General features: G+C 45.9%; 2 protein-coding genes and 1 pseudogene across 3 annotated transcripts in view; 1 reads left to right on the top strand and 2 right to left on the bottom strand.

The window, feature by feature from the left end:
* Positions 1-26454, top strand: part of LOC307188879 (uncharacterized protein) — a gene marked incomplete at its 5' end in the record, with an annotated part of 65041 nt that overhangs the window by 9929 nt on the left and 28658 nt on the right. The window lies entirely within an intron of this gene.
* Positions 849-1246, bottom strand: LOC307189401 (small ribosomal subunit protein eS12-like; annotated as a pseudogene). The gene has a single exon. The product of its transcript is annotated as a small ribosomal subunit protein eS12-like (transcript).
* On the bottom strand, positions 19078-26038 carry SPATA31F1 (SPATA31 subfamily F member 1). Its single transcript, XM_079926501.1, is given in 7 exon segments — positions 19078-19867; positions 19871-20910; positions 20913-21561; positions 21565-23098; positions 24110-24170; positions 24719-24764; positions 25342-26038. Coding segments are annotated over 7 exon segments (4059 nt in total). The 5' UTR covers positions 25486-26038; the 3' UTR covers positions 19078-19282.

Genomic DNA, 26454 nt, shown 5'->3' with positions numbered 1-26454 from the left:
GACCTTTTTTTTTATTCCACATGTAAGTGATACCATACAGTATTTGTGTTTCTCTGACTTATTTCACTTAGCATAATGCCCTCCAGGTTCATCCATGTTGTCACAAATGGCAGGGTTTCCTTCTTTTTCTTATGGCTGCATAATATTCTATTGTGTGTATATATATATATATCTCACATCTTCTTTATCCATTCATCTATTATATTAACAGACACTTAGGTTATTTCCATATCTTGGCTCTTGTGAATAATGATGCAAGGAACAAGGGAGTATATCACTTTGAGGTAGTGATTTCATTTCCTTTGGATATATGCCCAAAAGTGGGATTGCTGGATCATATGGTATTTCTTGTTTAATTTTTTGAGGAACTTCCATACTGTTTTCCATTATGGCTGTACAAATATACATTCTCACCAACAATGCAAAAGTGTTCCCAGTTTCTCCACACCTTTTCCAGCATTTCTTATCCCTTATCTTTTTGATAATAGCTATCCTAACAGGTGTGATGTGATATCTCTGTGGTATTGATTTGCATTTCCCTGATGATTATTGATGTTGAGCATCTTTTCATATACCCATTTGCTGTTGGAATGTCTTCTTTGGAAAACTATCTATTCAGGTCATTTTCCCAGTTTTTAGTCAGATTTTTTTGTTTGTTTTGCTATTGAGTTGTAGGAGTTCCTTATATATTTTAGGTATTAACCCCTTATCAGATATATGGTTTGTAAATATTTTCTCCTATTTCCTCTATCCCTAGGTTGCCTTTTCTTTTTGTTGATTGTTTCTTTTGCTGTGTAGAAACTTGCTTATTTATTTATTTATTTTAAAGAGCCGAGTCTTTAATTTGTTCATTTCTTGCATTTGAAGTACTTCTTGATGACATCCTTGACCTGAGAATCTTTGCCATAGTCCTTAACCACCACACAACTGCAACCAGCCGCTTGACAGGGTTTTCCCTCTCTGTCAGTTTTACAGAGTCCTACCCACTCCCCTAGTTCCTTGCTGTCATCAACCTTAATTAGGTTGATTTGATGTTTAGCATGGGGGACCTCCACCAACTTGACTTATACAGGCTCATCACAGTTGGATGCAGGCACCCAAAGATGGGCTTGGCACTGGTTTAACACTTTGCAGCTTTGCAAATTCCATGTGCTAGGCCATTGCGGATGAGGGTGATCTTCAGCACCTCTTGCAAAACAGTATTAACGTCCATTGCACCTCCAGCACCAGTGCCTTCCTCGGCCATGGTGGTGGGTAATGGGTGGAACTGAATCTTGAATGTACCCCAACCTCCACCTCTGAGTTATTCAGCGGAGGCAGGGAAAGAGTATACAGAAGCTTTTTAGTTTGATGTACTCCTACTTGTTTATTTCTGCCTTTGTTATCATATCCAAAAATATCATTGCCAAGACTGATGCCAAGGAGATTTTCTTCTGTGTTTTCTTCTAGGAGTTTTATGGTTTCAGGTCTTACATTTAAGTTTTTAATTTGAATTTTTGTGAGTGGTGTACAGTAGGGGTCCAGTATCAATCTTGTACATGTAACTATCCATTTTTTTTCAACACCATTTTTTTTCTTAATTTATTTAATTTATTTAATTTTTGGCTGAGTTGGGTCTTCATTGCTGTGCATGGGCTTTGTCTAGTTGCAGTGAACAGGGGCTGCTCTTTGTTGCAGTGCACAGGCTTCTCATTGCAGTGGCTTCTCTTGTTGCAGAGCATGGGCTCTAGGCATGTGGGCTTTAGTAGGTGTGGCATGCAGGCTCAGTAGTTGTGGCTCACGGGCTTAGTTGCTCCACAGCATGTAGAATCTTCCTGGACCAGGGATTGAACCCGTGTCCCCTGCATTGGCAGGCAGATTCCTAACCACTGCGCCACCAGGGAAGCCCCAACACCACTTTTTGAAAAGACTATCCTTTCCCCATTTTGTGCTCTTGATCCCCTTTCAAAGATTGGTTGACCGTATATGCATGGGTTTATTTCTGGGCTCTGTAATCTATTCCACTGGTCTATGTGTCTGTTTTCATGCCAGTACCGTACTGTTTTGATTACTGTAGCTTAGTAATATAGTTTGAAATCAGGAAGCATGATGCCTCCAGCTTGGTTTTTCTTTTTTTTTTTAAACTAATTAATTAATTAATGTTTATTTTTGGCTGCATTGGGTCTTTGTTGCTGTGTTTGGGCTTTCTCTGGTTGTGGTGAGTGGGGGCTACTCTTTGTTGCAGTGTGTGGGCTTCTCATTGCAGTGGCTTCTCTTGTTGCAGAGCATGGGCTCTAGGCGTGTGGGCTTCGGTAGTGTGGCATGTGGGCTCTGTAGTTGTGGCACGCGAGCTTTAGAGCACAGGCTCAGTAGTTGTGGCGCATGGGCTTGGTTGCTCCGTGGCATGTGGGATCTTCCTGGGCCAGGGCTTGAACCCATGTCCCCTGCATTGGCTGGCTGATTCTTAACCACTGCGCCACCAGGGAAGCCCCTTGGCTTTTCTTTCTCAAAATTACTCTGGCTATTTTTGGTTTTACATGAATTTTAGAATTTTTTCTGTTTCTATGAAAAAATGCAATTGGAATTTTGATAGTGATTGCATTGAATTTGTAGATCACTTTGGGTAGTTATGGACATTTTAGCAATATTAATATGCCAATCCAAGAGCACAGGATATCCTTCCAGTTATTTGTGTCTTCAATTTCTTTCATCAGTGTCTTATAGTTTTCAGTGTATAGGTCTTTCACCTCCTTGGTTAAATTTATTCCTAAGTATTTTATTGTTATTGATGCTGTTGTAAATCGGATTGTTTCTTAATTTGTTTCCAGATAGTTTGCTGTTAGTGTATAGAAATGCAACTGATTTTTGTATGTTGATTTTGTATTCTGCAAATTTACTGAATTTGTTTCTTAGTTCTAACAGTTTTTTGGTGAAGTGTTTGGGATTTTATGTACATATATAAGTTTTCTTGCCTAATTGCTCTGGCTAAGACTTCTAGTCCTAAGTCAAATAGAAGTGGTGATAATAAACACTCGTCTTTTGTTCTTAATCATATGAGAAAAGCTTTCAGCTTTTCACATTTGAGTATGATGTTAGCTGAAGGCTTGTCATACATGGCTTTTATTATGTTGAAGTGCGTTCCTTCTATACCCACTTTATTGAGAGTTTTTATCATAAATGGGTGTTAAAACTTGTCAAATGCTTTTTCTTCATCTATTGAGATGATCATATGATTTTTATTCTTCAATTTGTTAATGTGGTGTATCACATTGATTGATTTGTGGATGTTGAACCATCCTCATATCCCTGGAATAAATCTCACTTGATCGCCATGTATGACTCTTTTAATCTGCTGTTGACTTTGGTTTGCTAGTATTTTGTTGAGACTTTTTACATCTATGTTCATCAGGGATATTGACCTGTACTTTTATTTTCTTGTAGTGTCCTTGTCTGGCTTTGGTATCAGGGTAATGCTGCCCTCATAAAATGAGTTAGGGAATGTTTCCTCCTCTTCAATTTTTTGGAAGAGTTTGAGAAGGATTGATGCTAATTCTTCTTTAAATGTTTGGAAGAAAAAAAATATTTGGTAGAATTCACTAGTGAAGTCATCTGGTCCTGGGTTTTTCTTTGTTGGGATGTTTTCATTACTGATTGAATCTCCTTACTTGTTATAGATCTATTTAGATTTTCTATTTATTCTTGAGTAAGTTTGGATAATTTTTGTGTTTCTGGACTTTATCCATTTCATCTAGATTACCCAATTTGTTGATGTACAGTTGTTCATAGTATCCTCTCATAACACTTTTCATGTCTATGAAATTGTAGTAATGCTCCCAGTTTCATTTCTGATTTTACTAATTTGAATCTTCTTTCTTTTTCCTTAGTCAGTCTAACCTCAATTGTGTCAGTTTTGTCGACCTTGTCAAAGAACCATCTTTTTGTTTTGTTTATTTTTCTCTATTTTTTGTAGTCTCCATTTCATTTGTCTCTGCTTTAATCTGTATTAGTTCCTTCTTTCTGCTATTTTTGGGTTTGGTTTTATTGACTTTTTCTAATCTCTTAAAGTGTACAGTTAGGTTATTGATTTGAAATCTTTTTATTTATTTATTTATTTGGCTGCATTGGATCTTAGTTGTGGCACACAGGGTCTTTGCTGAGGCGTGCGGGATCTTTTTGTTGCGGCTTGGGCTCTTCATTGCAGTGCGCAGGCTTCTCTCTAGTTGTGGTGTGTGGGTTTTCTCTCTCTGGTTGTGGTGTGCAGGGCACGTGGGCTCTGTAGTTATGGCACTCGGGGTCCAGAGCATGTGGGCTCTGTGGTTTGTGGCACATGGACTCTCTCATTGAGGTGCACAAGCTCAGTAATTGTGGCACATGGGCTTAGTTGCCCTGTGGCATGTGGGATCTTAGTTTCCTGACCAGGGAATTGAACCCACGTCCCCTGCACTGGAAGGTGGATTCTTTACCACTGGACCACCTGGGAAGTACCTGAAATCTTCTTTTTAAATGTAGACATTTACAGCTATAAATTTTCCTCGTAGCACTGCTTCTACTGAATCTCAAAAGTTTTGGTATATTATGTTTTTGTTTTCATTTGCCTCAAAGTATTTTCTTTCTTTTTTAAAAAGATTTATTTATTATTTATTTATCTATTTTATTTATTTTTTGGCTGCATTGGGTCTTAGTTGTGGTATTCAGGGTCTTAATTGTGGTACGCAGGCTTCTCTCTAATTGTGGTGTGTGGGTTTTTCTCTCTCTAGTTGTGGCTCACAGGCTCCACGGTGAGTGGGCTCTATAATTGTGGTGTGCAGGCTCTAGTTGAGGTGCGCAAGCTCAGTAGCCCTGTGGCATGTGGGATCTTAGTTCCCTGACCAGGGATTGAACCCGTGTCCCCTGCATTGTAAGGTGGATTCTTTACCACTGGACCACCAGGGAAGTCCCTGAAATCTTTTTAAAATGTAAACATTTACAGCTATAAATTTTCCTGTTAGCACTGCTTTCACTGGATCTCAAAAGTTTTGGTATATTATGTTTTTGTTTTCATTTGTCTCAGAGTATTTTCTAATTTGCCTTGTGATTTCTTCTTTGATGCATCGTTTGAGTGTGTTGTTCAATTTCCATATATTTCTGAATTTTTCACTTTTCCTTTTGTTACTGATATCTAGTTTTATTCTATTGTGATCAGAAAAGATACTCTGTATGATTTCAGTCTTAAAATTTTATTTAGACTTGTTTTGTGGCCTATCATATCGTCTGTCCTAGAGAACGTTCCATGGGAACTTCAGAAGAATACGTATTCTCCTGTTGTTGGGCAGAGTGTTTTTGGTGTGTATATCTATTAGGTCTAATTCATTTATAGTGTTGCTCAAGTTCTCTTATTTCCTTCTTGATCTTCTGTCTGGTTAGTCTATCCATTATTGAAAGTGAGATATTAAATTCTAAAACTATTATTGTAGAACTGTCAACTCTCCTCTTTGATTCTGTCAATTTTTGCTTTATATATTATGAGGCTTGGCTGTCAGTTGTTTATAATTATTGTATCTTGCTGTATCAAACAGTTTATCAATATACAATGTCCTTTTGATCCCTTATAACCTTTTTTGACAAAAAGTGTATTTTGTCTGACAGTAATATAGCTACCACAGCTCTCTTTTTGTCACTAGTTGCATGGGATATTGTTTTCCATCCTTTTACTTTAAAGCTCTGTATTTGTATCTCAAGTTAGTCTCTTGTAGATAGCATATAGATGGATCATGCTTTTTTTTTTATCCATTCTGATAATCTCTGCCTTTTAATTAGAGAGTTGAACTCATTTACTTTATTTTTTCATGTTGTTTATTTTTTCTTCCAGTTTCATTGAGATATAATTGACATACAGCACTGTATAAGTTTAAGGTGTACAGCATAATGATTTGACTTACATACATCATGAAACAATTACCACAAATAGTTTACTGGATACCCATCATCTCATATAGATACAAAATTAAAGAAATAGAAAAAAATTTTTTTCTTTGTGATGAGGACTCTTAGGATTTACTCTTAACAACTTTCATATACAACATATAGTAGTGTTATGCAGTTATGTGATGTACAACATAATTAATATAACTGAAATTTTGTACCTTTTGAATACCCTCATCCAATCCCCCCTTCCCACACCCCCACCTCTGGTAACCACAAATCCAGTCTCTTTTTCTATGAGTTTGTTTTTGAATTACAACTGACCTACAACACTATGTTAGTTCCTGGTGCAGGAACTATTTCTATACATTTCAAAATGATCACCACAATAAGTCTAGTTACCATCTGTCACCATACAAAATATTACATAATTATTGATTATATTGACACTGTACATTTCATACTCGTGACTCATTTATTTAAATCACTTATAAGGAAGGATTTATTTCTGTCAATTAGCTATTTGTTTTCTGTATGTCTTATATGATTTTGTTCCTCATTTCCTCCATTACTGCCTTTCTTTGTATTCAGTTGATTTTTTTAGTGTACCATTTTGATTCCCTTCTTTTTCCTTTTCTGTATATTTTTAAGTTATTTTCTTAGTAGTTAGCTTGGAGATTGAAATTAACATCTTAAACTTATAATCTAGTTTGAATAATACCAACTTTGTTCCAATAGTACAAACAAATAGTACTCTGCTCCTATACATCTTAGTTCTACCTCCTTTATATAGTTATTGTCACAGATTACATCTTTATATATTGTGTACCCATTAACATCAATTTATAATTATTATTTATGCCTTTTAATTCTCAAAGAAAAAAAGAGGAGTTATAAACCAAAAATATAATATACTATCTTTTATATTTACCTATGTGGTTACCTTTGCCAGAGGTCTTTATTTTTTTGTATTGCTTCAAGTTACCATTTATTGTCCTGTCCTTTCATCCTGAAGGATTCCCTTTAGCATTTCTCATAGGCAATTCTACTGGTAATGAACTTCCTGTACTTTTGTTTATCTGGAAATGTCTTAATTTTTCCTTAATTCTTGAAGGATAGTTTTTCCAGATACAGAATTCTTGTTTGATAGTTTTTTCTTTCAAGATTTTAAATATATCATCCCACTGCTATCTGGCCTCCATAGTTTCAGAGAAGAAATCAACTGTTAATATTACTGAGAATACCTTGTATGTAGTGAGTCACTTCTCTCTTCTGCTTTCAAAATTTCAAGATTATCTTTGGGTTTCAACAAATTGACTATAATGTGTTTTGGTATGGATCTCTTTGAGTTTATTCTGCTTAGAATTTTTTGAACTTTGTGAATATGTATATTCATGCCTTCATCAGATTTGGGATGTTTTCAGCCATTATTTCTTCAAAAAATTTTTTTATGCTCTGTTCTCTCTCTCATGGGACTCCTGTGGTGAGTATGTTAGATGATATCCCATAGGTCTCTCAGACTTTGTTCGTTTTTCTTTATCTTTTTATCCTGCTCCTCAGACTCAATGACTTTAATTGCCTTATCTTCAAGTATGCTGATTCTTTCTTCTGCCTTCTCAAATTTGTTGTTGAACTCCCTCAGTGAATTTTTTCACTTTGGTTATTGTATTTTTGGCTCTAGAATTTAGTTGTTTGCTCATGGTTTCCTTCAGCTCTTTGAGCATATTTAAGACAGTTAATTTAAAGTCTTCATCTAATATGTCCAATGTGTGGGCTTCCTTAGGAATGATTTTTGTCAAATTCTTTTTTTTCCTGTGAATGGGTCATACTTCCCTGTTTCTTTGTATGCTTTGTTAATTTTTTGTTGAGAACTATACATTCTGAGTATTAAAATGTGGTGTCTTTGGAAATCTGATTCTTCCACTCCTTAGGGGTTTCAGATATTTACTTGTTGAGGGCTGTAGCTGTCCATTTTGACTTTTCCAAATAAGTTTTGCCAAGTGTATTCTTTGTTGTGTGTGGTCCCTGAGGTTTCTGTTCTCTTACTTCTGTGGTCAGCCAATGACCTGATAAAGATTTCTCTCCCCCTCTCCCACAAAAGAGTTATGTCCCCTTAAATATTCTGATATATGCCACTGTGGAAGCTACTGCAGCCCAAGAGGGCTAAAACCAAGGCAAGCTTCTGCACCTATCTCTCCGGGAACCCCCAGACCAACCAAAATGTAAAACCCCCAATATTTGGAGGACAAGGTTCTCTGCCACCAGCCAGCCACTCTGGGAATGTGGGCTGCAGTCCCTACATCATTGACTAGTAGCTAGTTCATGCATGACGTTCTCTTATGAAAGATCAACATCCTCTGCCTTCATCAAGCACTCCCCTGATTGTTATGTGCTCAGTTAGGTTCCAGAATTCTGAAATAGGTGATTCCAATTGCTCTTTTCAGCTCAGTGGTTGCTTCGGTGGAGGGACTGACCCTAGAGCTTTCTAGTCTGACATTTTTCATGCTGTCATTTCTGTATTTAATTTCTAACATTTTAAATCTTTTATCCATTTGGAATTTTTAAACACTTATTTATTTATTTATTTTTGGCTTCATTGGGTCTTTGTTGCTGTGCAGGCTTTCTTTAGTTGCAGCAAGCAGGGGCTACTCTTTGTTGTGGTGCATGGGCTTCTCATTGTGGTGGCTTCTTTTGTTGCAGAGCATGGGCTCTAGGTACACAGGCTTCAATAGTTGTGGCACACGGGCTCAGTAGTTGTGGCTCGTGGGCTTTAGAGTGCAGGCTCAGTTGTTGTGGCGCACAGGCTTAGTTGCTCTGCAGCATGTGGGATCTTCCTGGACCAGGGCTTGAACCTGTGTCCCCTGCATTGGCAGGTGGATTCTTAACCACTGTGCCACCAGGGAAGCCCTCCATTTGGAATTTATGCTGGAGTGTAGTGTGTGAGGATTATCAGGTCCTGACTTAGAATCTATGTTTAAAACCAGTGTAGAACCTCAGAGTTGTGATCACCAGGTTAGGACTGGAAAATCCATCTGGTTCCCAGAGTGCTAAACCCAGTGTGCCCCTCACCACCAGGCTCACCCCAGCTTTATGGAAATACGAGACCATAGGGAGATATAGAGAGGAGAGATTGGGAGGGATGCAGTCAGGACAGCATGGGCCAGGTGCAAGATAGTGATAGAAAGATTGTGCCCATAATAGGGGTGTTGCTGTTGGGGAAGGTTGGGATGCAGAGGGGATGGGGATTGGAGATGGGGATATTGTTGGGATGGGGATGAGGATGTGGTATGGGCCTTCCCAAGGCCCACAGAACAGAGGGGCTGGAACCTGAGTGAATTTGAAGAGAGATCATTGAGATCTTGAGTCTGCGGTTTTACAACAGGCTGAGACCTTAAGCAGGGCAGGGAGTGCCCCAGTTGGCAAGTTGGCTGGCATTCCTGGAACAGGACCGGGAAAAAACAAGGAGATAAGATTTCTTGCGTCTTTTACCTGGTCTTCTGGCAAATCCTGGCATGAGAAAGCTTTTAATTCCCATCTCTAAAATCTCCCCTTCCACACCTGCCCTACCTTTTGTGGAAGTGGCTAAGTAAGTAGTGAGCAGCCTATCTCTGAAGAGTTCCCAGAGAGGTGGGATAGCATGGACTTGGGGGGACATGTCTGTGATTCCAGAGTCATATCATATTAGATTGTTTACACTGTTTCCAAACTTGGCTGCACTTCAGAATCACTCAGGGAGCTTATTAAAAATACAGAATTAGAGGCACCACCCCAGACCATCTTAAACAGAATCTCAGAATAGGGCCAAAGGATCTGTATTTTTTACCAAGCTGTATATATTTATCTGTATTTTTACCAAGCTGTCCAGGTACTTCCAAGAATTTGGTAGGGTGGGGCTGGGAGAGCCACCTGGGCCTATTTGGCTCCCCATCCCAAATTCCAGATGGGCTCAGAGCCAGTGGAAGGGAACAAAGGTGGTCTGGGGGAAGAGGAAGCTGGGATGATGTACCCCCAATCTTCCTGAGGGGAGGACTTTCTGCCCTGGCACAGCTTGTGGAATGAGGGAGAACATGACAGGGAAGAGTTGGGGACTAAGACGTTTCCTCTTCTAAAATCTTAGGTTCCCTTTCTCTCCCAGGACATACTGCCCCATTCCCCTTGTTTATGCCATCATGAGGGCCTCTTGTTTGTTAGATGGTGTCCACAGCCGCTTTAGGTCCCATCCTCAACTGCCTTTCCTCAATATGGGAAGCTCTTCCTAGGATCTACCCTAAGTCCCTACCTCTGAACTTGACCCTGTAGTGGTAGACCGGCCTCAGGGAGATGTTCCATACTGGAGGCATTGGGACCTCCTTACTTGCTCCTGGGGCTTAGAACCTAAGTTAGGGGCCCTAAAGGAAGGGAAGGAAAGAGTGGGGACTTTGCCGGAGGTAGAAACCTGGCTGGACATAAAGTCAGGGCTGGAAATAGCTACTCTCAGAGCAGGAGGATGACAGGAAATCCCTGCCATACACTAGGGTGCAGGTGTCTGAGCCTATGGGGTGGAGGTGGGGGCATGAGAGGGAGGCACCAAGAGAACCTGGAAGGAAGTGGAGCTTAGATGTAGATGCAGCCCCCAGGAAAGGACCTGCGATGGTGAGAGGAGTTGTTATCCTTCTCCTTATCTGGGGCCCCAGGTCTGTCATCCAGCCATTCCTCTGCCCTCGGTTGCTGGCTTGGGCTCATCTCACCTCACAGTCCCACCCGAACCTTAAGTTTGCTGTCGGGGTCTGGAGCTTGCAGCCCTGAACCAAGCCCCTCGCTTGTCCTCAGGCCAGCCTGGATGTAGACGGTAAGGAAGGGGACGCAGAGATTCGGATGGCTACACATCTGACCTGTGAGTATCCACCTAAGTGTTCCAGTCTGTTGGGTGAAGGCTTTGGCTTGGTGTGAACGCTCGAGAGAGCCTAGGTAGTGTTTGACAATCTCTGCGGTGGCCGAGGTACAGAGGACTGCTACACCGGAGGTCCTGGTGCCGAGGGTGAGAGGTGAGGGAGGTGCACGTGGCTCACTTCAGCTTTACCTCTGCTGATGAGCGCAGAGTGAACACACCCTAACGCCAGATTGAGACCCTGGAGCCTGGGAGAGGAGGTGTGCTAATCCACCCCTACTCACCCCCAGTGTCGGCAGACCCACTACCTCTTTAGGACGGGCACCTGGGCCTGGCTCCGGGGTGGAGGTCCTAGGTGTGGGTGTTGCAGGAGTCTGGAATTGCCCACATTGGGAAGAGGCCACATTCCCTTCAGCTCCAGGCCCCAGGCCCATTTGTGCCTGCCTGGTGGGGCTTTCAGGGCAACAGATGCTCCCAGCTTGGCAGGCAGGAGCCGGGGAGGGGTATGGCAGGAATTTCAGCTGAGAAGCTGGGCTAGAACAGGGCTTGGGGTGAGCTGGGCCCCTGTACGCTTGTATGTGTAACAAGGGTCAAAGGGCCTGGGTGCCTTGGTGCTCCTGGGTTCCCAGCTGAGCACTGAGCCCACCAGGGACCGGCTGCCCTGATGACTGTGCAGCTGTTACTGAGGAAGCTACTGCTTCCTGGACTGCAGATGACCCATTACCTTCAGAAGTGTGTGATATTTGTGTGCCCAGCATAGTTGCAGACTTTACTCAATGTGTGGCTACCTAGGGACAGGGTTAGAGTTAGGACTATGCTTGGAACAGCACTGACATAGTGGTTACGGATTGGAGGTAGGTAGTGGTAAGCATAGGGCTGGAATCACGGTGATGTTAAAGTAGGATTTGGAATGGCGTTTATGGTTCCTGTTGATAAGAGCTAGTGCATCTTGTAGATCTCACCTATAGTAGCTGGAGAATCTGCTTATCTACATGGTGAGAATTGAAAGGGTCTATAAAAGTCTGCTTTCTTCTCCAGCAGTCTGAAGTGTGGGTGGAGTAGGGGTGTCCTATCTGAGTTGATCTGGCACCATTTCCCTGTTAAAAAAGAAATGACAGGCCCAAAATGGAGTCACTTATGCTAAAAGGAAGACTTAATACCTGACCTTATTGAAGTTACAGCCTTCTCCAAGAATGTAATCCAAACTGATCGGTGTGGAAATTTCTGGTCCGCACCAGTGAGGTAATCCTTTCCATCCCCCAAAGGAAGATGAGGTAACCTGGCACATAGATCTCCTTCATCCCCTATAGATAGATTACCTAACCCTGAAATAATCTGTTTTTGTTTTTGACTTCCTTGTCATACTCTTAAAAAGCTCTCTTTTTCTATAGCCTTTTAGAGCTCCCCTCTACTTGCTAAACGGGATGCTGCCCAATTCATGAACTGTTCAGTAAAGCTAACTCGATGTTTAAAAAAAAAAAGAGCTAGTGCATCTTCGATTAGGATTGTGTTAGGGTTGGAGTAGGGTACTGTTTGAGTTTAAAATTGGGATCAAAATGGGTCAAGGAGATAAATTTTGTGTTGGGGGTCAGTTTGACAGAGTAGGTCTGTCTGGTTTACTCTTCCTTTAGATTCTGTTTCTGCTGCATCAGAGAGACTGAGGGTCAGGAGCCTGCGGTAAACTGGGGACACTCCCGGGGGTAGGGATGGGAGTGTAGGTGAAGGACGGGGCTGCTGAAGAGGGCAGGGGACTGACTTGCTGACCGTGGCGTTCCTTTAAAAGCACACAGCCAAGTTGTTGAGACCAGGGGTGTGTGTGTGGATCCAAGACTGTCCTTATTAAAGGACAGGCAATGGGACAGAAATTACAAACCAGAGTTTAGAGGTGGATAAACAGACCTGGCCTGAGGTGGCCTATTGGTTGTATCGGGGAGAAAGGCTGGGAAGGATGGATTGGGAATGCATTTGTGTTTGTGGGCCTGCAAGATGGGCTGTGTCTGTCTGCATGTGTGTGGTGCCAGAGTCTGCTGGGGCATGTCTGACTCAGGGTTTTCATGAGTCTATGTAGGTGTGTTTCCTGAACATGTCTCTGGGTACTCTGAGTTAGCTTCTGAGTGGCATTGTTGACTTTATGTCCTCCTGTGTATGTGTCTGTGTGGCTAGGTGTCTGTACGCATGTGTCTTTGACTGTGTGTGAGACTCTGCTCTGGCCTCTCACTTTCCCCTGACCCTCTCCCCTGATGCGCCCCAGCTGCCAGCACTATTTACTGCAAGGGATTGGCTTCCTTTCCCTTCCCACTCTCTGGATTCCCATGTGTCCGGCTGCCTGCCCGGGGCCCTGCCCCTGAGGCCTCCGTGTGGGGCTTGACCTTGGGAATGCTACACTCTGGAAAGCCCCCGATATGCTCTTTGCCCGGCTGTGGACCCAGAGAAGTTACAGTGGAGGAGGGGGACAAGGCGGGAAAGGGGGGCAATTGGCAGCATGCACCCCTCCTTCTGGAAACAGAGCTCTCCTTCAGGCCCCCTCTTTCCTCCCCACGCTCTCATCCAGATCAAGTATTCAGGGTCCTGGCCTCACTGTCTGTGCGCATGGGAATGGACAGTCCTCCACAAGCCCCGTTAGGCATCTGGTCCTCTGCGTCCCCCAGCACCTTACAGGCCTGCCTGTGCTCATTCCTCACATCCCCACACACCCTCACGGCTGTCCTCCCTTATTTCCTGTCCCTGCCGTAGACACAGGAACCACTCTTGTCCTTCATTCTGTGACAGCCCAGGCCTGTGCCGTGGAGCAGGTGGAGCAGCCGGCTTTGGATGAATGGTGAGGAGCAGAGGCTCAGCCCCTCTCACAGGTGCAGGAAGCAGCAGCGCCTTGGGGTTTACTCCTGTGCGCATCCTGTGGTTGTTGCCCTCCCTGCGTGGGCTGCAGTGAGGAGGTACAGTAACAAAGCAGCCACGGTCCCTATTTGCTGGGACTTGGTGTTTAACAAGAGAAGTGATTTTGTGGAGAAGCCATTCTCCCGCACTGCAGGCACTCGGTTGCCTGAAATGCTCTCTGTAGAATTCTGAAATGCTCTCTGTAGAATTCTGAAATGCTCTCTGCAGAGCCCAGGAGAAGGGCTCCAGAAGGTCAGAGCCATTTGCCACGACAGTATGGTATCTCAGAGGGCAGAGGCGAACTCCAAAGTTCCCAAGCAAGCATTGCTATATCCCTAGCATCTACCAGCAATTCTGGAGCAGTGAAGACCTGGTTTTGTGCCCTGCCGTGAGAGTTTTCATTCTGATTTTACTTCTTGAGCCGAGGGGGAGCTGGAAGGTGGGGCTTGTGCTAGGGTTATAGGATGGGATGAGCAAGGCTTCATCCTTCTACAACATCCTGCATGAATCATAGGCTCTGACTCTGTCTTCTCTCAGCTCTTGATTTTGCTAAGAACTGAGAATCCTGAAGGTCTTGGTTCCAGCTCATCTCTGTGCCCCTAGCCCTTTGTTGCAAAACTTGGTCAGCAGCATAAGCCAATGCCGGCACGTGGCAGGTGGGATACATGGGAAGGACCCGCTCCACCTAAGCCAGGATGTGTGCACATTAACCTCAGCTTCCCACGTGATGCTGCTGTGACCCTTCTGAGTCAATTCCCTTCATTCCGGGCCTCCCTCTCCTCTCCTTGCTCTGTGGCTCTCTGCCCAGCTCTCAGCAGGCATGGAGGATGTGCCTGCCACAGGACCCCCTATGATCTTTGGGGATGCTTTAGGAAAACACTGGAGGGTGTGGCTCAGCAGGCCTGGACCTTGTGCCTCCTCACCTTGGGGGGCCACAGCAGGGCCTGAGCTCCCATCTGTTAGGCACAGAATCACCCTTCAGAGGAGTCATGCTTCTTCGCATCCTGGCTTTTCTGCATCCTGCTAGCAGGACACATTGTGCTAAGTGCTGGGTCCTATCAGAGGAAGAGTCGTGCCCCACGTCCTGGTTTGACGGTATGTTGAGCCATCCTGGATTTCCTTAGGAATCAGTGAGGCAGGGGCATCCCACAGTCCCCATACCACAGCACGAGGAAGCTACAGCACTTCCTGCCCTTCCTGCAGCTTTTGGCTCCTCTGTGGTAGGTCAGAAGGTGGAAATGCAGACGTGCCACCTTCTGAGAGAAATGAGGTGTCCAAAACAGAGGTCCCTTCCATCACTCAGGGCAGCCTCTTTGTCTTTCTGCTTCCCAGTTCTCTCCTCCTACCCTCAGACATCCCCAGTCTCTGGATGAACACTAGGATGCCACACCTGCCCTTTTTCTCAGTCTCAAGCCCCATCCTCTTCATGCTCTGTGCATCTAGAGCTTTTTCTGACATCTCTCCCCCTATATTCCAAGACCACCCTCTTCACACATGTGATCACCAACTTCAACTATTTTTTTTTTTGCCCACCTGGGTTCACATGCTGCTACTGACTTCTTAGGCCCTAAAAAACCTCTTGCCATGGTAACTTCCAGCATTCCTCTTCATCTCTGGCTTTGGCTCTCTGTATCAGCCCTCCCCCCAGCCACGATCCTTCCCAGTTCCTCATTCACCCCTTTAGGTATTTGCCCTGTTCTCTTTTTTTTTTTTTTTTTTTTTGCACTACTCGGGCCTCTCGCTGCTGTGGCCTCTCCTGTTGTGGAGCACAGGCTCTGGACGCGCAGGCTCAGTGGCCATAGCTCACGGGCCCAGCCGCTCCACGGCATGTGGGATCCTCCTGGACCAGGGCACGAACCCGTGTCCCCTGCATCGGCAGGCGGACTCTCAACCACTGCGCCACCAGGGAAGCCCCTGCCCTGTTCTCTTAATTGTAGGGAAACCGTTCTTTTCATGATACACAAAGTCCCTCCTCATTACTGATTACTGATTTTAGCCAAGGCCAACCCCTGAACCTGGGGACTCACTCCTATTCTGTTACTTCTGCACCATGACATTGCTCTAGCAGTTCCCCCTTTCTCTCCTGCATCATCAGTTTATTCCTCTTGACTGGTTCTTTTCCATCAACATCCAACAAGCTATATCTCCTACCTTTAAAAATCCCTCTTGGGGCTTCTTCCCTGGTGGCACAGTGGTTGAGAGTCTGCCTGCCGATGCGGGGGACGTGGGTTCGTGCCCCGGTCCGGGAGGATCCCGCATGCCACGGAGCGGCTGGGCCCTTGAGCCATGGCCGCTGGGTCTGTGCGTCCAGAGCCTGGGCTCCGCGACGGGGGAGGCCACAGCTGTGAGAGGCCCGCGTACCGCACAAAAAAAAAAAAAAGCCCTCTTGATTCTATCTCCTCATTTTTCTGCACCTCTGTGGAACAAAACTCCCTAAAGCAGTTGATTACACTTGCTATCACCAGTTGTTCTTCCTCTCTGTCTTGGATCCACTCCAGTTATGCCTTTGCCTCCGTCTCTGACCTTAGTCTAGTCTTCTCAAGGCTATGAATGATCTCTATGTTGTTAAATCTAATAATCAACTCTGAGTCCTCATCTTACTTGGCAGATTGGCAACTTTTCATGCAGCTGACCACTTTCTTCTTGAAACACGTTCCTCTCTTGGCTTCCAGTATGCCACACTCTCCTGGTTCTCCTCCTACCTCACTGGCTACTACTTCTCAGTCTCTGCTTATTGGTTCCCACTTTTTTCTCCAATTTTTAATGTTGGGGTATCCCAAAGCTTGGTCCTAGATCTGTTTTTCATTTGCAGTCATTGCCTTGGCGATCTTATCCAGTCTCATGGTTTTACATCTCCATTTATCTATCTATCTATCTTATTCTTATTCTCCTAATTCTTCTCTTCCCACTCCCCTCCCCCTCATTTTTCCCCTCCCCTCCCTCACCCCTTCCTCCATTTCTTCTTCTTCTTCTTCATCATCATCATCATCATCATCATCATCATCATGATGTAATCTATCTTTCTATCTAATCATCTATAGCCAGGACCTTCCCTGAGGACCATCAAGCTTCTTTGTTGAGAAAAGACTGTTGGAAGTGTGGTCTCAGGCAGAAGCTGGGAGATTAGTCATGATAATACTGCAGTAATCATAGCAGCAGAGAGAGTGAGAAGTGGTCATGTTCTGAATTCATTTCATAAGGTAGAGACAACAGGATGGATTGGATGTGGATGGTTAGAAAAAAAATGTGAAGGATGACACCAGTGTTTTTGTTCAGAACTGGAAAGATGGAGTTGCTATTAACTGATGTTGTGAATACTGTGACTGGAGCATGTATGTGTAATTAGATGATGGTTGGAATAGGGAATCAAGAGTTCACTGTTCTATAGAGGTGAATTTTGGACATTCAAGTATTTATGTTGATTAGACAATTTGGGCAGGTGAGACTGTCTATCACATCAAATCATGAGCTCTGTGGTGTAAGTCCTGTGTCTTTGTTGTGTTTACTGTAGTACCTTGCATATAGTAAGTAAGCAAATATTTTAATTGAATATAAGACACATCTCAAGTTTTTTTTTTTTTTTTTTTTGCGGTACGCGGGCCTCTCACTGTTGTGGCCTCTCCCGTTGCGGAGCACAGGCTCTGGACGCGCAGGCTCAGTGGCCATGGCTCACGGGCCCAGCCGCTCTGCGGCATGTGGGATCCTCCCGGAACAGGGCACGAACTCGTGTCCCCTGCATCGGCAGGCGGACTCTCAACCACTGTGCCACCAGGGAAGCCCTCAAGGTTTTTTTTTTTTTAAGTTTTTTTCTTCCAGTTTTTTTTCGGCCACGCCGAGCGGCTTGTGGGATCTTAGTTCCCTGACCAAGGATTGAACCTGTGCCCTCTGCAGTGCAAGTGCGGAGTCCTAACCACTGGACCGCCAGGGAATTCCCCTTTCTTCCAGTTTTGAGATATAATTGACATTCGGCACTGTATAAGTTTAAGGTGTACAGCATAATCAAGGTTCATTTTATTGTGACCCTTCTGGGGTCCTCATCAGCTGAGTACCCCAGTAATCCTGTGGCAGTATTCCCTATTCCATAGCACTCATCATACGAATGTAATGATTTGTCTGCCTCCCCAGCCCCGACTTTGGATTCAAGTACTATTAAGGTATTATTATGCACCAGCCGCTATCCTAAGTCCTGGGGTTATAACACACTATTGTATTACTCAGGCAAGAATGAGATACCTATGGATGAGAAACCTAACAAGCAGAGGCAGTAAACACAGGAGAAAGGGGGCAAAATTGAGATATATCGAGATTAGAACACAGTGACTGACTTCATGTTTGGGCTGAGCAAAAACATGGATTTATAGTTACACCAATCCCTGACATTGGGAAACAGATTTGTTGGGTGGGGGGTGAGTGTTCAGAAATTTTGAATTAATTTGCATTTCCTTTGGACAATAAGGCTCAACTCACTTCTTTTCATCACACGATGGACAACAGACTAAAACTCAGTTTATTCCTCTCCATGCTCTAAAAGCACTTGGGTATTGGGTTGGCTTCCTGGCTCAACTTCTTTTGAGTACATAGCAAACCAGCCTTTTCTCTTATCATGCCTTCTTCAGGAACATGTCAGCTTCTTTTTAAAAAAAATATTTATTTATTTTGGCTATTCTGGATCTTAGTCGCAGCACACGGGATCTTCGTGGCAGTATGCGGGTTTCTTAGTTGTGGCATGCGGACTTCTTAGTTGCGGCATGCAGACTCTTACTTGCAGCATGCGGGATCTACTTCCCCAACCAGGGATTGAACCTGGGCCCCCTGCATTGGAAGCGTGGAGTCTTACCCACTGGACCACCAGGGAAGTCCCAGGAACATGTCAGCTTCTATCTCAGGGACTCAGACCCCCATCTACATGGTCTTCCTCTCTGCTTCTGTCCCTGCCTACCCTTGGGGGTGGGGGACAAGCCCCTCTCCATGTCCTACTGTGATCTTCATTCCAGGTGTCATTCATTCCATGCAGCTGTTAGGCAGTGGAAGTGGGATATAGGCAAGAGAGCTACAGCAGCCTCCTAGGTGAGTTCTCCAGAAAGATCTAACGAATAACCAACAGGGAGCAGAGAGGGGAGATTCTACCATTTGCTTTTGACGTTAGTCATATTAGCTACATGCTGTTGGTAAACAAAGCGCCTCCTCAAGGTTGGAAGACTGGCACTCCCCTCCAGATTGTGGGCATATATAGAAGTCATCAGTAAATTTTGCCTGTGGGATTCCTGGCCACTCCTTCTTGACAGTACTATCCTCATGTCCACATGGCTCCTCTGGGCCCAAGGTCGCCATAATAGAAGTCAAGTCTGACCTTTACCTTCAGTGTACCTTAGACAAGGGCCTTCCTTCTCTGCTCCAGTTCCTTTATCCACAGTCCGGGGAGCGGGTGTTGTTGTGTGGAGTGCGACCCAGCTTAAGTGTGAGTTAAAACTCCTTCCCTAGATAAAAAGGACATTTACCTCCCTTATGCCTTCCTTGAACACACCACAGTAGAGAGGAGGAGCAGACAGACACCGCTCTGCTTAGAGATATAGAGTATATTTTGGGTGGCACTCTGCCCACCTGTACATTAATGAAAATGACAGTAGCAGTCCTCTTCAAGGGATGCAGACGTTGAGGAGACTACAGAGTCTTTCGAATGCACTGGGTCTTCTTGAGCAGACCAATGTTTCCATCTGAGGTGAGAGGTGAGAGTGAGGGCGGGTCCCCTGGTTGGATGGCACAAGCCACTCGTGGACAGTGCCGAGGGCAGCGGCGGGGGATGCCCAGGACTGAGGCAGAGTGGAGTTGATGGGAGTGGGAGCGGTGCCGGAGCTTACTGTCTGGGGAATGGGGACCATCCAAGAAGGCCAGGCCCACCTGCTTCTCAGTAGGCAGAAACTGGGCCTTTGGGTCCCCTCTTGTCTCCTCTGTCTTAGTTCGCCCCTTGGGACTTTTGGCTGGAGCCAGGCTCTTTGCTACATTTTCTTTTCTTGTGTTAGCCACTTTCTCACATGGGGAGGACATGGATTCCTCATGCCCTTTGCCTTTGGTTTTGGGGTTAATACAGTGTAGAAAAGATTTCATCTTATTTCTCAAGCCAGATTCTGGAAGGCTGGGCCTCTTGTGAGTATAGCCTGGCATCATCTGCCCCTGCAAAACCTGACCTTGTAAAGTTTGGTCCTGCAATGGCTTACCTGGAATGAGTTGGCCCAGGAAAGGCTGGCCCTATGATGCCTGGGGCACCACAGGCTGGACATTCTCAGGAACGCTTGCTGGTTTGAGGATGACATTGAGCTTGGCTTGACTGTCTTGCAGGTCATTCTTCTCAGAGTCTTTCCCCCCAGGGACTCCAGGAGGTATCTCTGGGAATTTAAGCTGAGGGTGATGCTGGGGACTGTGCTGACAGGGAGCACCAAGGTGATAGCGATGTCTCTGTTGCCAGGGGCTGCAGGGTGTCCTGTTCAGAAGCATCCCTTCTGGCCTCTGGGCTTCAGCAGAGTGGCTTTTTTCTCTTGTGGAAGAGACTGCAAACCCGGCATCCCCTTCTCCGTGGTCCCCTGCCATTTTGGGTTTGCCTGGCTTCTCTCTCTTTTCTGCCAGTGTGGGGTCTTGGACTGAGTCCTTGCTCTTGTCAGGGCTTTGGGGCTCCTCTAGGCTGGGGTTGTTCACACTGGCCTCCAGCTGAACACAAAGCACCTGGGTCTCTGTCATGTCCCCACTGGGTTGTGAGATCTTGGAGGCCCAGTGGACAGAATCACGGGGTACTGCCCTGGACCTGGGTTGTTTCTGTTTCTGATGCACTGCCTTTAACTCAGTGGCCAGTTGTTGTTTGAGGTGGAGCCATTCTGGATCCAGGGCACGTGGCATATCTGGTGGGATGGGGAGTTCCTGGAGCAGTGTTTTTCCGTGGTTGTTTAGACTCCCAAGAGACTCCTGTGTCCATATGTTCTCTGGCATTGCTACAGTTTGTTCCCAGGACTCCCTTGCCTTTAGGGGAATTCCCAGTTGTATCTCTAGGATCTTCTTTCTCAGATGGAAATTTAGTTTGGCCAAGGTGGGTTCCCCGAGTGAGTATGGCTTCACAGGCTCTGACTGGCTTTCTAGAGGCACCATCTTGATTATTCCTTCCATCTGCACTTCAGCCTGGAATTCACCTGCAATGTCTGCACAAGTCTCGTTGGCATCTTGAAAGCCTGGCCCAGGACTTAGACCCTGCTCTTCAGGTAAGGTCACCTGAGTCAGAGGTTCTCCTGGAAATTCGACAGGCCAGGCACCATCTCTGTTTTCATAGCTTGGGAAGTTATTGCTGGGGCCATGGCCGTGGAGAGAACCACATAATAAAGAGCAGGCATCCCTGACAAGAAGGCCAGATCCTTGTGCCGTAAAGCTGTCTCCAGTGTCTCAGTGGCTCCCTCGGACAGGGCTTGGGGCAGCTTAGGGTGTTCAGTGTTAGCACCTGGTGAGGTTTGCTGCTGCTGCTCAAGGGCCGTTGGCATCCAGGGTGTAATTTTCTGTTGTTTGTCTGGATCATTTGCTGCCTGTAGTTCTAGGGGCTTGCTTTCTGGGGTGCAGGTAAAGGGAGCCAATTCCAGGACCCCAGGAATTCTACACTCCCAGGAGCCACATACGCAGACAGGAACCTTGCCCTGGTGAATCTGCCCACATTTGGAGTCGATGTAGCTCTGCAATATTGCCTTGGCCTGGTCAAACAAGTGCGGCATAGGGACTGACACTGGGTCCTTGACGGCTGGGAATGGGTTGCCAACGCCAGTGCCCTCTAGAGCTGTAGGATGGGGGACGTTCACATTGTCTAGGGCTGTGCTGCTCCAGGAGAGAGTCTGCTCGTCAGCAGGGGACAGAAGCAAATGGATGGACTGCTGGATCTTCTGGGGCAGGCCCCAGCGATGGTGAATCAACTGTCACTGGAGGTGGAATTCCAGCAGCCTCCTGGCATGCTCTGGGAACAAGAGTAGTTCCCTTGTGAGGACTGAGATGGGCTGCCCTGGCCAGGAAGTTGTCACAGTCTCAGAAGACTGGGCTTTGTCACAGGGCTTATACTGCACGGGGCTCTGGGTGCGCTGATTTCTCTGGAAAACATCTGGCAAGCCCCACTGAAGCTGGAGCTGCCTCTGCAGCAGGTGCCACTTCAAGGCTTCACATTCATCCAGGGTCAGAAACGGGATATTGATCTGAGCTTGTTGGTGCTCAGTTGGAGCAATCCAATTTGGGGAAGATGGAGAAGAGGGTGGAGCTGACTGGAGTGGAGTTTTAGGCATCAGAGGGAGGAAGGAGAACTCCTTGAAGAGAAAAGGATGCTTCAAGGGGGGCTTGGACATGCTCCCGTTCATGGAGAGGCCTTGAGAACCCAAGAAAGTGTCAACCCGGGACTCACTGTGCAGAGAAGGGAGGCCACAGAATGGCTGGCTATATTTCGGCTGCACATGGCCCACTGAGTCGTTAGCCTGTTGCCCAGGCATTAGATAAAGGCCACTTAATTCTTTAAGGGCTGGATAGGGCAAGGCTAGAGCCATATTGTCTGGGATTTGCTGGTAGTAGTGTCTTTGTTCTGGGTCCATAATGGACCACTTAGAAACCCAGAAGGCCTGGCTGGGCTGGCCGGCCATACGTGAACCCCAGTTCTGGTATGAAACGGTCCCAAATTTCTCAGTAGAGAACTGAGAAGTATCATTCTGGATGAAAGAGACTGGTTGGTTACGTACAGGGTGGTAAAATAATGGCGGATCTGGTATAAGCTGCCTCAGGGACTCTTCCACACGTCTGGGGAGCCCCCACCTCTGGAAGTGCATCAGTCCTTTTACATGTACCTCAAGAAGCCTCCGGACTTCAGTACTGAGGAATAACAGGTGGGCAGGGAGGACAGTGACCATATGTAAGGCCATAGCATGTGTCAGGGCTGTGACTTCTCGGTTCAGGGTTCGCAGAGAGACCTGAGAATTCAAGGGCTGCTGGCCTTGGTTCCCATAGACAAGGTTGGGGTTGCTCTGCATCATCTCCTGCAGGTTCACTGAAACCTTAGTTTCCTCAAACCTTGAAGAAAACATAGTCTCTGGGCCCCTGGGCACCTCTGGTACTTGAAATCCCTGCCTTAGCTTGAGGTGTTCAGCCCAGTAATCATGGATGCTAGCTGCACCTGTTGACTGGGCCGATGACTGGGTTAAGGATTTCTCTGACACTGTGAAGGTTGCAGATGGAAGTGAAAGGTCTTTGGAGTGTGGGGAACGATGCTCCAGTCTCTGCTCAGAAGACACTTTAGACGTGGACAAAATCTCTAGGTAAGAGCAGCCCTGTGACAGCCTCCTTGAAGTGGGGGAGATCAGGGTGTTCTCACCCACCACCACCTGCTGAATCTCCAGAGCCATGGCATCGCAGGTTTGGCAGCAGGAATCTGCACACAGGAGCTGCTGCACACTCCCCTCCCGAGGAAGCCAGCCCCGGCTGGGAGGGAAACATGGCAACTGTTTGTTACTGATGGAGTGACATCTGCCTCTTCGCAAGTGTGTGGCCTGGAGATTGTGCCTGCCCTCCCCTAGTCCTGTAAACCCTGAGGCCTGCATCCGCTGGGTGTTTACTCATGTGCTTTTTTTTTCCTAGGGAAATGTCATTTGGCAAGTTATGGTGGGCTGGGCTGAGGGCCTGGGGCTTATTGGGCGAGGTCTCAGACAACAACTGGGAGCACAGGGCCTTGAGAGACTGGGAGGTGGGTGAGTTCCCTGCTGACCTGTGTTGAGAAGCTGAACTAGAAGGAACCAGGTAGATGGGGGAGCCAATGGTTAGCTGATGGGGCAGCACCAGGAACATCACCAGGTAGAACCTGGAGTCATTCTCTTTTCGGGCTTAGGCCGCAGCATGGTATCCAGTATTTCTAAACTGTAGAAAAGGAGATCCTTTTGGGAATTCTGTGTTCTGGGGATTAAAGGGGATTAAAGGGTGTACACAACATCTCTTGAGAGTCCAGATCTAGAGAAGAAGGGTATAATATATGACAAGCTCCTGTCTGAGGGCTGTCCCAGGAACTGGCCCCGCTGAAGACAGAACCAGAGGAGGTAATGTCAGCAGGGTCCAGGGGGCTGCCCTTGAAAGGGTGTAGCTGTAAAGAGAATATGAAAATGATGAAAATTATTCACTCAATTATCCATCCTCCTGACTGTAAAACTTGTCTTGTGGCTGAGTGCAAACCCATGTAGAGTCTTTTATGAACTATGCACTAGTGAAATTCTGAATTCCAGGGCCACTGTGAGCCTAGCACAGAGCAGAACTAGGAAACTCCTGTCTCCTGAAATATCTGATCCCCCTCTGCCCTGGCAACGCTCTCAACCAGTGCTCCAGGCTCCACTGTCTGGCTCCCTCTCAGCCACTGTCCTTCTCCCCAACCCTGCCCCAGGCCAAGCAGAGAAATGATCACAGACCAGGCTGGGAGTTGGGAGACTGCAAAGAGCAGGAGATCACCTTTTCATGACAGAGAGCAGCTCCCATGGCTTTTCAGCTTCTTCCTGGGAAAGTCTCCTAGCTGAGAAACCAGGTGACAGTGTTACATGGAGCAGGAGTGGACCCAGGGACATCCTATAGGAAGCTGAAGGCCTCTGAATGAGAGGAGACCGCAAACCCCAACAGTTAGTGCTGTGAGGCACGTCTGTGTACCACTCAACCAGGTATGGTGTGCTCTCCTGGACCTGCTCTCATTTGATCTTCACAACTACACTGTGAGTGAGGCAGGATCATCAGATGCCCATTTCATGGTAACAAGACTGAAAGATGAAGTGACTTCCACAGGGAAGTGGAAACTAGTAAACATAAAACTAGTAAATGACACAATTAAGGACTTCTTCCCTGTTTCCTCACTCTTCATTCCCAGGGGTAAGGTAGAGAATTTTGGAACATTTCCAGACTCTGATTTCCCACCCAAAACAGTTTTCTGGCAGATTTTGTCAACTTGGAGAACTGAAGCCTTCAGTGGTTAGAGCACCTGGCTCCTGGCACCAGGGGTCATCGAGGGACAGGGTTCATGGGAATCTCACCCACAGTGGAGGGGAGTCAGAGCAGAGACTGGGACTTTACCTCTTGATGCTGCATCTCTAGCCCTTTGTCTGACTTTCCGGTGACGCTTAAAGGTCAAAGAGAGTGTGAAGCTGGGACACGATTTTCTTTTTCATGTCTAAAGTGAAACAAAGGAAATATACATTTCCCAGTCTGTTTCTATATATTTGTCTGTATGTTATACACTGTCCTATATTGCCTTCCTGTACTCCACCCTTTCACCTGAATATTTCATTTTTCTATTTATTGTGTGCTTACTTCAGGGCTCTCCACATTCCATACCTCCTGTCCCCTTTCCCAGGACAGTATTTTCAGGGGATTTAGTGTGACACAGGAGGAATAATGGAACTGATTAAATGGTCAGTGGTTCTCAGCCAAGGGCTTTTGCTTACTAAGTCCACCAATCAGAAAAATCCCCCATTTTGGGAGGTCAGAAGAGATCCAGTGAGGTGGATTCCACTTTACCTAGGACTCAACCCAAGCCCGATAGAGAGATTCTTGATTTTTCAATTAGAGTACACTGCAGGGATGGCCTGGCAAAGAATTATTTCTAGGCTCTGAGAAAGAGAATTACTATAAAGAGTAATTGAATGTATCTTATCTGAGGCTTGATTGGTTCAGCCATGGTCATCGTGTTTCCCTACCAGGCAGCAGCTCCTTTTAGGTTCCAGTGTTAATCCATGGTAACTCTTTTTCACCTGCCAGATAATTAGGATAATAATGAAGATGGAGCCATAGGTATATAAGGGATACCCCAAATCCCACAGAACAGAAGTCAGGCTCAGCATGGTCTAAACCTCATTAGCATAAGGAGACCAACCATCCCTATATGTAGGCATTCAGGGTCCTGGTGCCTGATGACTCCCAGTGCTATGTCTTGTGGCCTCCGCCTCACAGATGACAGAACCAGGCCACCAGACTGTATCACAAAGCCCTCCTGTTTCACAAGGCAGGTGTGGTGTCAAAGACCTTTACCTGTCTAGGGAAGCTCACTGGTGATTCAGTCTGTAGATGAGGGTGTCTGGTTGTCTGTAAGGACTGAAGGCGCCGCTCACAGGCAGTGTCTGTGCTCCCACTTTGTCTTCATTCTCCACACCCTCCACCAGCCTGACAGCTCGGCTCTTCCTACGCAACAGTTGTCTGGTCACCCATCCCCCGAAAACTGAGGAAGAGTGGCTGGGACAGAGGAACCTCTATAAACTCCTCCACCTGTACTGGAAATATATGTGCAAAGCACACATGAGTTTAGGGACAGCAGAGTCTGGTATGGCTTGGGAATGGAGAACTTTGATGTTACAGGCAGTGGGTGATGGGAAACCAGAGGTGCATGAAGGGGACCATAGTTGATGTGGCAGGGAAAGGCCAAGGTGGCAGCATCTTTAAATTTAAATATGTGGCGGAAGGGAAGTCTCTATTCTGTGTGGTGGGAAGAGAATGTAAACACTGCCTTCAATGGAGGCACATGAATCTGGTTCACTTCTGGAGGACTATCCAAAGCTTTGTGTTCCAAAGCACCTCTACCCATGTGACAGCATTCCACTTGCTCAGGAAGATGACTTCCTACAGAGATAAGTGGCCACTTCCAACTAAGGATTATTGGAATATATGGCCACTTCCATATATCTACTCTGGATATATGCTGTTTACCTGAGGAGTTCGTTTTTTTTTTTAACCTGGATTTTGCTAACTTTTAGGAATGACAGGTGTTTTCCAACCAGCCCCAGGATCCATCACTCCTACACCTTGACTATTGATTT

This window comes from Stenella coeruleoalba, assembly GCF_951394435.1.
Source record: "Stenella coeruleoalba genome assembly, chromosome: 7".
NCBI lineage: Eukaryota > Metazoa > Chordata > Mammalia > Artiodactyla > Delphinidae > Stenella > Stenella coeruleoalba.
The sequence above is the reverse complement of the archived record's forward strand: the minus strand, read 5'-3'. Positions and strand labels throughout refer to the sequence as shown.